General features: G+C 40.7%; 1 protein-coding gene across 5 annotated transcripts in view; it reads left to right on the forward strand.

Moving 5' to 3' along the window:
- The first annotated feature begins 4846 nt into the window (after positions 1–4846).
- LOC105497240 (RAD54 homolog B) overlaps positions 4847–13442 on the forward strand; it is a 114734-nt gene continuing 106138 nt past the window's right edge. For 3 of the 5 annotated variants that reach the window (XR_011606873.1, XR_011606874.1, XR_011606875.1), the window contains exons 1-2: positions 4850–4988; positions 12102–12252. Coding sequence is in view for 2 of the 5 variants with exons in the window: in XM_011768214.3 (XP_011766516.2) it covers positions 12118–12252 (135 nt within the window). In the remaining 3 variants the exon portion in view is untranslated. Of the gene's footprint in view, positions 4989–12101; positions 12253–13442 lie in introns of all 5 variants that reach the window. The other 2 variants (XM_011768214.3, XM_011768213.2) reach the window with 2 other exon arrangements.

Here is a 13442-nt window from a genome sequence, read left to right on the forward strand (position 1 = left end):
TGCTTGGGAGCAGAATGAGGAAAACGTAGGTAGCATTTTGGAACAGCAGAATTGAAGTTCAAACGTCTGGAGGTTTCCGGATGTGGTAAGTAGTGTCACAGGCTCCAAATGGATCACAGAGGGTGAAGATGAAGATGAAATGACAACTAGATTTGGCAGTTTGGAAGATTTTATAACCTTTGTGATGGCAACTTTATTGGAATGAGAATTTGAAGGTAAGGTAAGCAGAATCCGTAATGCTATTTGTTGGCATGACTGAGAAATGAAAGTATAGGTGATGGGTACTTTTTCAATTTGATGGCGAACTGAAGAGAGATTGCTAAAAACTATATGTATCAAAGCCATCTGCTCCTCAACTGTTTACATATAATGATTGACTTTGAATATGTGGCCTTAGACTGTATCTGCAGAGTCTAGTTATGTTTTTTGGGCTTCCACACTTTTGACTACAGACTTCTTTGAAATTCCATTTCTTATTATTGTGTTCTAAGTTCTTATGTCTAATTTCACATCTGAGATGTTCTGTCGCCAGGCTGGAGTGCAGTGGCACAACCTCGGCTCACTGCAACCTCTGCCTCCCGGGTTCAAGCGATTCTCCTGTCTCAGCCTCCTGAGTAGCTGGGATTACAGGTGCCCGCCACCATGTCTGGCTAATTTTTGTATTTTTAGTAGGGACGAAGTTTCACCATGTTGACCAGGCTGGTCTCAAACTCCTGACCTCAGATGATGCACCTGCCTCGGCCTCCCAAAGTGCTGGGAGCCACTGCGCCCAGCCACATATTCTTGAGTTTAAAATGGAATAAGGTTTTGAGGTATTCATTTAAAAAAAAAAAAGCCGAATTACATGATTTTCATTTTAAAGCAATAGACAAAACAAAAATATTAGTTAAATAAAAATTCTTAAACTTTTTTTCAAGTTAATAAATCTCAACAAGTTATTTGAGTTGACAAACTGTGTAGTATTCCCCACGGAAAGTCTCTTGGTTTGCTAAGAGATACTTTGGACATATTTTGGTAAAGCTTTGGTCCTCTTTAAGTCTGCAGCTGCTTTCAGTTTCCTCTAGGAAGGATGCTTTTAGATGTTCTGGTAATCCTGGAATGGTAGAATTGCTACTTACTCTGATGAAACATTTCACCTGGCCCTTCCAGAACAAGTTAGGGTCCTCTGGAATCACTGTTCTCTTTAAGCTACATAAGGAATCAAAAATAATTCACCTGAAAGCCCAAGTCATATAAAATAAATATTATCCACAACTGCTCTATTACCATGTGAAACTTATTAATTTATTTTTTTACTGAAGCGAAGTCTCACTATGTTGCTCAGGCTGGTCCTGAACTCAAGCTATCCTACTGCCTCAGCCTGCCAAGTAGCTGGGATTACAGGCACGCACAAGCACACCCAGCTACCATGTGAAACTTTAAAAAACTGTTCAATAATTTTCCCTCCAAAACTTATTTGGATGAAAAAGTAAGAAATTAGTAACGAATAGAGCTAGGTACTAATCCTGCCTTTGCCATTCATTAACTTCTGTGTGATATGAACAAATCACTAGTGGGCATTATTTTCTCATATTCTGAAACATGAAATAGAAGTAGGAATGTGTGTAGTGGGGGAGGTGAATATGAATCAAAAGAGAAATGTACTACAGATACTTATTATAAAGTAAAAAATAACAGTCCAAAATTGATCAAGTGTAATGGCTAGGAGACAAGTGGGATCACAACTGAAAAAGAAGGGTAATCAGACTAAAAGGAGGTGTCCAAATTATTTTTCTCCTCCCCACTCCTCCCACCCCAGCTATAATGTTGATGCTGCTTAACCAATTAACTAACATTACCAATAAGTAATAACCAATTAATGTGTTAGTTCAACATTAAAAGTCTCTGTAACTAACACATTAATGTGTTATTACAACCAATAAGTAATAACCAATTAATGTGTTAGTTACAGAGACTTTTACCTCCAATATTTGTTACTGTTAACCCCAAGGCACACTATAATGTCCTTATAAAAATGTTTAGGGTGATATACTTGGCATTTAATGATTGAAGAAGGAAATGAAATGAATACCAATATATTGGTGTATACCAATATATTCATTTCCAAAGATATATGTATCCACATAATTGGACAAAGACTGATTTTTTCTTTTGAGACAGGGTTTCATTCATGTTGCCCAGGCTGGTTTTGGACTCCTAGACTCAAGCATTTCTCCCCACTCGGCCTCCCAAAGTGCTAGCATTACAGGCATGAGCTGCCACACCTAGGCCTAAATTGCATTTTATTAGTTTCCTTTAGAGATAATCCAAAATCAGACTATACACTTCTGCAGAAAAGTACTTTTGAACTACACATTATGGTGTCCCTTGCATTACCAAGTACTTCATGTTTAGTATTTGTTGAATAACGGAAATCTTGTTTTTTAAACTTCTTTTTCTTTTTTTTTTTGAGATGGAGTCTCGCTCTGTTGCCCAGGTTGGAGAGTGCAATGGCACGATCTTGCCTCACTGCAACCTCCGCCTCCTGGGTTCAAGCAATTCTTCTGCCTCAGCCTGCCCGGTATCTGGGATTACAGGCACCTACCACCATGCTCAGCTAATTTTTGTATTTTTAGTAGAGACAGGGTTTCACCATGTTCACCAGGCTAGTCTTGAACTCCTGACCTCAAGTGATCTGTCCGCCTTGGCCTCCCAAACTGCTGGGATTACAGGCGTGAGCCACCATGCCTGGTCTTTTTAAACTTTTTACTTGAACTAATGTTTGACTTGCAGAACACTTGCAAAAACAGAACAGAGAGTTCATGTGTACACTTCTTATAGCTTTCTTTCTTTTCTTAAGAGGCAGTGTCTCACTATGTTGCCCAGGCTGGTCTTTTCTCAAACTCCTGGCCTCAAGCAATCCTCCTGCCTTGGCCTCCAAATAAATATAAACAAATATTTATTGAGTGCAGTCTGTAAGACTAGTACTGTTCTGGCTGGGCGCAGTGGCTCACGCCTGTAATCTCAGCACTTTGGGAGGCTGAGGTGGGTGGATCATGAGGTCAGGAGTTTGAGACCAGCCTGGCCAATATGGTGAAACCCCGTCTCTACCAAAAATACAAAAAAATTAGCCGGGCATGGAGGTTCATGCCTGTAGTCCTAGCTGCTCGGGAGGCTGAGGCAGAAGAATCACTTTAACCCAGGAGGCAGAGGTTGCAGTGAGTCAAGATCATGCCACTGCACTCCAGTTGGGTGACAGAGTGAGACTCCGTCTCAAAAAACAAAACAAAACAAAGCAAAAAAGACTAGTACTGTTCTAAACACATGGGTACAGCAGAGAATAAAGCAAAGATCTTGCCCTCATGTAGCTTATATTCTGAGAGTAGTTGAAAAACAATAAACAAGTAAGTGTATGTTAGGGAATGGAAAGTGTGATGAAAATCTATAAAACAGGGTAAGGGAGATAGAAGATGAGACAAGAGAGTAACACACTGTCAGATAAGGCCCTTTGACTACTTGATATGTGAGTAATGATCTGAAGTGAACAAGCAAACCAGACGCAAATCTGCAAGAGGAATGTCCCGGCTACCTTTAGCCAATCTGTTTTAGATTTTCTGAACTTCCCAGATGATATTAAGGTAGGCTGCAGACACTACGAGAGCTAGCTTGTTTTCTGGTTACCCTTACTCTTTACGTGTCCCAGTCCAAAGACGAGGGGGATGCAGTTTACCAAGGTGCCCAACCTTGGTAGGTCCCCATTTCAAATTCTTGTAACCCTGGCTCCGGGAGCTGCCAAAAGCACAACTCAACCTATGAGGTGCTCTTTATGACTGGAAAAAGTCCCCAGGATAAAAGCTCCTTAAGGAGCACATTCTTCTTTTTCTTTTGAAACAGGGTCTCTCTCTGCCACCCAGGCTGGAGTGCAGTGGCGCCATCTCAGTTCACTGCAGCCTCCACCTCCCAGGTTCAAGCGATTCTCCCGCTTTAGTCTGCTGAGTAGCTGGGACTACAGGCGCGCCCCACCAAAACCAGCTATATTTTTAGTAGAGACCGGGTTTCACCATGTTGGCCTGGCTAGTCTCGAACTCCTGACCTCAAGTGATCCGCCCCCCTCGGCCTCCCAAAATTCTGGGATTACAGGCTTGAGCCACCGCTCCCAGCCTCAAATTACTCTTTTAAATAGCTGTACCTATTTACACTCCTACCAGCAGCCCAAGAGTTCTCACTGTTTCACATCTTCATTTCACCCTTGATATTTTTTAGCTTTTACTTTTTGTCAAACTGTTGGATAAAACTCAGTAAACAACCTTTAGCCATTCTCTATCCTTTCAGATTAGCCTTTCTAATACAATTTTTCAGGGATAGCTGACTGTGTCATCGCCTAGCACTTAGAAGGTGCTAAGCAAATACTCATTGAATGATGTAACTTTCCTATTTAATATCCTTTAATGCTTTTCCAAGTCCGGGGGCGGCTTCCCTTTTCTGAGAGCCTAATAATCAAGTATTCATTTCTATATTCCCAGAACCTAACAAAGTTTGAAAATTATCCTGCAGGCAACACTAGGTCAATGTTTTTTCGGATTAATTAATAACCAATAGGATATCGTATACCTCTGCGATGCACGCATTTCTATTATCGCACACACCGAATCATACCTTATTTATTACTTATCCACGCAGATGGTGAGATCTGTAGCCTCGGCATCTACACTGTGTCTGAAAGTAGGCACGAAACCGGTATTTTTTTAATTGAACCGTAAACTTGAATCAAACTTGGAAGCCTTTAAAGGGAAACGCAAAGGTACATGCGCAGTGATGCAATAGGGTCGTCCAATCAGAGTAGGGCAGGACTGGACAGTGCAGCGGCTAGGTAGTGCGCACGCGCACCGGGCTCGTCCGCGATTGGCTTCGCCGAGGCGGGAGCCTTGAGCTTCTCCGGTGGCGAGGGGACCGCTGGTTACCAGAAGTGCTTCTTTGCAGGGCCAGTGGTTTCTGTCAGATTTTCGCCGGTGCGTCCTGGAGGGGGAAGCTCGGGAGGCCGCGACAGCCTGTAGGCTCGTGCGGGACAAAGCAGGGAGTGGCGCCGGGGCAGGCCTCCGAGGGAGGAGGGAGGGAAGGAGGCAGGAGCGACCGAAGTGGCCTCCTGCGGGCCTGCAACTTTGGTCTGAAGTGCGAGGGACGCCCTGGCTGCTGGCCCCGGGGGGCTAGGAGCGAAGGGCGGGTGGTGGGGGTGTAGAGGTGTGCGTTTGTGTGCGAGGGATGGTTCTGGGCTGTGGCCCCTGGGGCCGCCCCTGCTGTCGCTTTGCTCAGGCTTCTGTGGCGTTTGGGTCTCTCCCTCACTCCTGTACTGGGAAGCCCCTTCCCCAGCAACAGGGGGTGAAGGCTCCGCGAACGCCCTGGAGAGTGTCGGTACGCCTTCTTTAGGGACTTTTACCTCCTCGCTGGTCAGGTTTTTCTTGTATTTCCTTAAAATCTTTTAATCGATTACCTTATGAAAGATTTTCTAGGTAGGTACAGATGCTTCTCGACTTACTACGGAGTTGAAAATATCCTAAGTCGAAAATGGATTTAAAACAGCTAACCTACTGAGTATTAAAGCTTGGCCTAGCCTAGTTTTGTTATCAAAAAAATTAATTTTCAGCGGTTTATTTTAGATTTGGGAGTACATGTGCAGGTTTGTTGCATCGGTATATTACGTGGTGCTGAGGTTTGGATACGATTGATCCTGTCACCCAGGTAGTGAGCATAGTACCCAATAGTTTTTGAACCCTTGCTCCTCCTTTCCTCCCCCTTCTAGTTGTCGCCACTGTCTATTATTGCCATCTTTATGTTCATGAATGCCCAGTGTTTAGCTCCCATTTATAAGTGAGAACATGCAATATTTGATTTTCTGTTTCTGCTTTAATTCGCTTTGGGTAATAGCCTCCAGCTGCACCCATGTTGCTGTAAAGGACATGATTTCATGCCTACCTTAAACATACTCAGAACACTTACCTTAATCTACAGTTGGGCAAAATCATGACCACAGACAGTTATGTGGTTACTTGCACAGTTTCTACTAAATGCTTATGGCTTTCTTAAAAGTTGAAGAATTCTAAGTGAAACCGTCCTAAATTAGGAACCATCTGTATAGCCGGAGTCTCAAAGGAGCAACTTAAGGCATGAAGTGAGATAATTACTACTTAATGTAGTTGGAAGTCGAAAAGCAGAAACAGCAGGGAAAGACTGTTGCTGGTTCTTGGTAGAGTTGGTTTACTTACATTCATGCATCCCAGACGTTTGATGGTTGCACATACCTCTCTTTAAAGCCCAGACGAACCCAAAGATTCTGGATTCTGGTCATTGTCCTGTATGTTGAACTACCCCTTTTCTATCTCCCCCACAGGACCTTCGTCATTTCTATTCTCCAATAATACTAATTATAGATAGTAATATTACAGATAACATTGAGTGCTTATGTGTCAAGTTTTGTTTTAAGTGCTTTACATATTTCATTTAATCCTCCCAACAGTCTGGTGTGTAAGTATGATTATGGTACCCCCTCTTAAAGATGAGGAAACTGAGACACATGGAGCCTAAGTAAACTGTGCAAGACCATTGGGAAGTGTCAGTATTTATATTCAGGCATTTGCTTTCAAAGTTGTGTTCTTATTTACCACAGTGTAGTGCCAAGTACTTGTGGCTATCTGGTGTATTGCAGTTGTCAGCCTGGCCTTACCATTTTACTTGGAAGGACTGAAGCTAATAGGTGTTACAGAAGTTGTAGCATCACATCAGGGCTACCAAATGGCTTTATTTCTAGGACCTGGGAAAAGGGCTCAGACAGCACTAATTAATTAATTAATTTATTATGGACAGGACAACATGAACATACAGAACTAGTTTAAAAAGCTATAAGGGTGCGGTACTCTTTTGGGGGGAAATGTACTGATTTCTGCATTTTACTTTGAAATGCATCAACAAATTAAATGTCTTGATGGGTGCCTAAGGTCATATGTAAATAGCACAGTTTGGATTCTAGCCAGGCAGCCTGGCTGGCTCCAGAGTCAGTCTGTTTTCTTAATCACTGCTCTGTGATGATGCTTGTATGCTTGCATTATCATTTTTATTAGTTTACAAAATAGGAAGGTTGAAAAATCAGAAATCATGTATTAGATGTAGAAGGGTTTAGGGTAGTAATTCTTCACATTTAGTGTTGAAAGAAATTTTAGCATCTAGTTCATTCTTTATTTTATAAATGAGAAAATTGGTGTCTAGAGAGTTAAATAGCTTCCCCAAAGTTAAGCATCCCTGAAATAGCAGAATCTGAACTACTCTGGTTTCCTTCATTTCTACTGTTGATGTTTCTAACTACTGTATTTTTTTAAGTGTTCCTTTTGAAAAAGTGTCAGAATTTTCACAGTATTAAAGGGGAGTCTGATTAATGTAGAGAACAGAATGATGTGGACATCATATTTTTATTAATGCTATCTAGAATTTATTAGTTTAAGAAGGCTCATTATCTTATTTCAGTTGAACTATAGTCACAAAATCTTTAGTTTTAAATTTCAGCTTCTATTGTTCTATTTCATTTGACCATTAAGTAACTGAGTCTAAATGCAAGGCCTAACATCCATGTCCTCTTGTGACAGTTGCCATTAATCAATTTCAAACTTGTGTCAATTATATATTTAGAGACCTGTAGTATTCTGCTTACCCATTATAAAAAGGAAATTAGTTTAATGAAGTTATTTTGGCATGACTTGTTTGGCCAGAATTTGTATTTACTTCTGGCATTGGCAAATACTGCTTCTAAAGCAGTCAAAAACCATCTGTTTCATAATTTGCTCTAAGATTAAAGATTATACTAATAGAGATCTATTTTGTTGTTGAATAAGAAATGGAAGAGAGTGACCTCTACTACTCATTCCTCAAACTATGTAAAGGCTGGTTATATATCAAATATTTACATGTTTCATCATTTTAACATTGATGAAATTAGGAAATGTCTAACCATCAATGATAGTGTATCATAGTTTAATTGGCTACACTTTTTTTCTTGGATACATAAAATAATGGTACATCTTACAACTAAAAAAATTTTTATTTTTAAAATATTTACTTTTAAACATTTCTTTTATATGGACTAACAACCAAGAGTATATCTTACAATTGATGGCATTTTAGATTTGATGAAATATGGTAATTTAAAAAATCTAATTCATGATACTTTTCCCTATTACAAAGGTAATATTTTCATTGTAAAAAATTTGAAATATACAGAAAATAACTCAGAATAGAATAAAAATTACTGGTTATTCTAACCAGACCTAGAAATAATTATGGTTAATATTGTGGCATGTGTTTTTCTAGTTTTTAAAAAACAATTGTATATTTTAATATATGACATATATATCTACTTTATAGCAGTATAATTTACAGTGTGCAGTTAGATGTGTACATTTTGATGTTTTGATATACAGATGTATATATACTCCTGTAACCACACTACAATCTTATATAGATTATTTCTGTCACTTCAAACAAGTTCTCTCATGCTCGTTTGCTTTCTAGTCTTTTAAATGCACATATACGCGTTATCCTTTTTCTTTTTCTTTTCTTTTTAAAAATTAGAATGAGACTGGACATGTTTTGTCGCCATTTTTCCTTTGATTTATCAAAAAGTATTTCTCATGTCATTAAACATTTTTTTAAAGTGTTGTTCCCTGCCCCCTCCCCGCCCCAATTAATGGTATCGTTCACATAACAAATACTGAACTCCTTCTGCGTATTTGGTACTGGCAATATAGTGATGAATTGTATGTAAGATTTCATGCCTGAGTTAATAGCTCAGGGGGAATGATAGGGCAAATTTCATTGCAGTATGAAAAGTGCTTGGGTAGTGCATATGCAGAAAGGTCCTCCAGTCCAGTCTTTGGGAGGAGATGAAGAGGGCTCATGGTTAAGACTTCTAGAGGATAAGGTAGAATTAATCAGGCAAAGAAAAGTCGGAAAAAGCATTCCCAACATTATATAAGAGAAAGTTTGTTCAAAGCCTAGAGAAAAAGAGAACATGGCTAGCTTGGGGAATAGTACTGACTCAATTTTGGTGGTATATGAAGACAGTGTGTTCTGTTGTGTGGGTGTACCATAATTTATCTTGTACTTCATTATAGACATTCTTTTTCCTTTTTCCCCCTACTGTAATTAATACTAGCAGGATTATTGTTTTTTCTTTCTTTGTTTTCTTTGAGACAGAGTCTCGCTCTGTCACCCAGGCTGGAGTACAGTGGTGCAATCTCGGCTCACTGCAACCTCTGCCTCCCAGGTTCAAGCGATGCTCATGCTTCAGCCTTCTGAGTAGCTGAGATAACAGGCATGTACCACCACACTTGGCTAATTTTTTTTTTTAGACGAAGTTTCGCTCTAGTTGCCCAGGCTGGAGTGCAATGGCGCTATCTCAGCTCACCACAACCTCTACCTCCTGGGTTCAAGTGATTCTCCTGCCTCAGCCTCCCGAGTAGCTGGGATTACAGGCACTCACCACCACGCCTGGCTAATTTTGTATTTTTAATAGAAACAGGGTTTCTCCATGTTGGTCAGTTGGTCTTGAACTCCTCACCTCACGTGATCTGCTCAGCTTAGCCTCCCAAAGTACTGGGATTACAGGTGTGAGCCACTGCACGCGGCCTCAAATTTTTATATTTTTAGTAGAGACGGGGTTTCGCCATGTTGGCCTGACTGGTCTCAAACTCCCGACCTCAGGTGATCCACCTGCCTTGGCCTCCTGAAGTGCTGGGATTACACTCGAGCCACTGTGTCCTGCCCAGCTGATTATTCTTATATATGGTTACTTAGTATTATCTCTGATAGTTCCTTAGGTTAAGTTGCCAGAATTGGAATTTCTGGGTGAAACAGATAACGTTGGTAGTCATGTTCATCCTTGCTGATGGCTTATGTTAAATAGTGTTTTGTGGTATTGTTTTGAATTGGAGTACTTGCTACTATCCATTGCAGAAACATGATGTATGTATGTAATGTCCTTGTTTTCTATCTGTTCCCCTATCCAGTCCTCATAGAAATAAGATTGAGCAAAAGTTGGGAAACCTGGTTCTAGTCTCTTGATTTATATTTTTAAAAATTCCACTGTTTTCAAATGAAATAGGATAGTAAAAACAAATTGAATTATAAAAATATCTTTTAAATTATCAGATTTCATTCATTCAAAATATTTGTTAGTGATGGTAATGTATCTGTCACTGTTGCCAGACACATTATAGTGATTACTGGTGGAGAAAACAAGCATGAGATTGCTACCCTCATGTGGTTTATGGATTAGTGGAATAGAAAAAAAGCAACATGTTTGATATTTGTATGTGAATTGTATTTCCTTATATTTTGAAATTTTTATTTAAATTGCTTTAAAGAAGATACCATGATTATACTTAAATTTTTGATAAATTGACATATACTTAAATTTACACCATTTGTATTAGTCTGTTCTCACACTGCTAATAAAAACATACTTGAGACTGGGTAATTTAAGGAAAGAGGTTTAATGGACTCACAGTTCCACATGACTGGGGAGGCCTCACAATTATGGCAGAAGGCAAAGGAGAAGCAAGCCACATCTTACATGGGAGCAGGCAAGAGAGTCTGTGCAGGGGAACTCCCATTTATAAAATCATAGGATCCCGTGAGACTTACTCACTACCATGAGAATAGGCCCTGGCCTTGACGTGGGGATTATTACAGTTCAAGGTGAGATTGGGGTAGGGTTACAGCCAAACCATATCACCGTTCAATTTAAATCTTAAATTATTTTCAATAGCCCTTGATGAAAACTAAAATCTTACTAGCTATTGAACTTGTTTTCTTTTTCTTTAGAACAAAAAAAAACAAGAGATGGGCTCTTTTGGGCTCAAGCGATCCTCCCACTTTGGCCTCCCAAGATGCTGGGATTAAGGATGTGGGCCACTTTGCCCAGCCTGAAGTTGTTTTCTCAGGCTTATTCTCTTATGTTTTATTTTTGTTTTTTTCAGTTGAAGTCTTGCCGCTATGTTGCCCAGACTGGTTTTGAACTCCTGACCTCAAGGGATCCCCTCACCTCAGCCTCCCGAGTAGCTGAGACTACAGGCATGCACCACCAAGCTCCTCTTATCTTTTTTCTTTTAATTTTTATTTTTAATAGAGACAAAGCTCCTAGGTTCAAGGGATCTTCCCGCCTCATCCTCCTGCCTCATCCTCCCAAAGTGCTGGGATTACATGCATGAGACACCACGTCGGCCCCTTTTACCTTTTTACATATGTCATGGCTGTATTACCACACCAAACTTGAGTCTACCTGCCTGGCACAGCAAAGCTGTCTGCAGACATTGGGATTTGCAGCAAGAGAAAGTGAGACATTTATTGCAGGGTGCCAAGCGAGGAGAAGTGGGCAACTAATGGTTAAGACTCAAACTCTGTGATGGCTTACATGCAAGCATTTTTAAAGATGGAGAGGCAGAGGTTACAGGCAAAGTCATAAATCAGTGCATCATTGATTTGGCCTAAAAAGGCGAGACATCTTGAAGTGGGGGCTTACGAGTCATAGGTGTATTAAAAGATTCTCTGATTTGGGATTGGTTAAGGAAGTGAAGCTTTGTCTAAAAACTTGGGGTCAGCAGAAAGGAATGTTGAGCTCTGGCCTGTGGGTATGACTTCCTCCAGGCCTCTGAATAAGAAATTTAGAAAAAAGAATAGCAGAGTTCAGTCCTCTTTCCCCTAATGTGAGGTGTGTGTGTCAGTAGACACATTTGGTGGGGGTCTGGATTTCTGAAAAACAACTCAAGGACATATGTTAAGATGTTACCTTTAGTTTCTATAGGGAACCAAACGTTTTGTTACTCTAACTTCCCTCACCATTATTTTAAGCTATTACCTTCTTGCTAATCATATTGCTCATATACTTCTCAGGGCTAGCTAGGTGCCTGGAATTTCCTTTGAAGGAACTGAAGATTTTCCTTTGTTTCTATGCTTGGGGGGCCAGGCATGCCCCTAAGAGGGGTTCCTGCTGCATCTCAGTTGTAGTTTTGAGCTATTTTTATATTTGGGGGTGATTGTAATTAGATTCATAGATAGTTACTGTTTTGGGTATTTTTCAGGTCACCACTGCTGAATATGAGACGATCTGCAGCGCCAAGTCAGTTGCAGGGAAATTCCTTCAAAAAACCAAAATTTATACCTCCAGGAAGAAGTAATCCAGGTCTGAATGAAGAGATTACAAAACTGAATCCAGATATAAAACTATTTGAGGTAAGACAAAACAGGGCTTATAATATAGATAATATAGAAAAGCATGTATGTTTTTTTTTTTGTTTTTTTTTTTTAAGCTCCGCCTCCCGGGTTTACGCTATTCTCCTGCCTCAGCCTCCCGAGTAGCTGGGACTACAGGCGCCCGCCACCTCGCCCGGCTAGTTTTTTTTTTGTATTTTTTAGTAGAGATGGGGTTTCACCATGTTAGCCAGGATGGTCTCGATCTCCTGACCTCGTGATCCGCCCGTCTCGGCCTCCCAAAGTGCTGGGATTACAGGCTTGAGCCACGGCGCCCAGCCGAAAAGCATGTATGTTTAAGAAAATGCCATTTAAAGAGTTAACAGTATTTTCTGCCTGTTGGAATTTTCAGTATCTCTGAACACATCTTCTGAAAACCTTGGAAATGAAGATTACATAATTTTTTTTTAAAAGGAATAACAGGATGGGCACAGTGGCTCATGCCTGTAATCCCAGCACCTTGGGAGGCAGAGGCAGGAGGATCACTTGAGCTAAGGACGTCAAGACCTGCCTGGGTAACATAGTGAGACGCCGTCTCTACAAAAAATAAAAATTTAGCGGGGTGTGGTGGTGTGCACCTGGAGTATCAGCTACTCAGGAGGCTGAGGTGGAAGGATCACTTGAGCCTGGGAGGTCAAGGCTGCAGTGAGCTGTGATTGTGCCACTGCACTGCAGCCTGGACAACACAGCAAGACCCTGTCTCATTCAATCAGTCAGTGGAATAACATGTACTTGGGTCTATAAAATAAACTTTTGGTGATGGTAAGTACCTCTTTGAGGGAAGGGGTGGAGATTCTAATCGGTGTTCTTTTTAAAGTTAGTACATAAGTAAGTGAAAACTTCTTTAAGGTGATTTAAAGAGAAAAGACACATAATGATTTGTATCACTATTCCAAACATTTGTTCTCATTTTTATCTATAAAAAGTGAATACTGGCTGGGTGCGGTGGCTCACGCCTGTAATCGCAGCACTTTGGGAGGCCAAGACAGGCAGCTCATCTGAGGTCAGGAGTTTGAGACCAGCCTGGTTAACATGGTGAAACTCCGTCTCTACTAAAAATACAAAAACTAGCCGGGCATGGTGGTGCACGCCTGTAATCCCAGCTACTCCAGAGGCTGAGGCAGGAGAATTGCTGGAACCCAGGAGGTGGAGGTTACAGTGAGCTGAGATCA

This window comes from Macaca nemestrina, chromosome 8 (assembly GCF_043159975.1).
Source record: "Macaca nemestrina isolate mMacNem1 chromosome 8, mMacNem.hap1, whole genome shotgun sequence".
Taxonomy (NCBI): domain Eukaryota; kingdom Metazoa; phylum Chordata; class Mammalia; order Primates; family Cercopithecidae; genus Macaca; species Macaca nemestrina.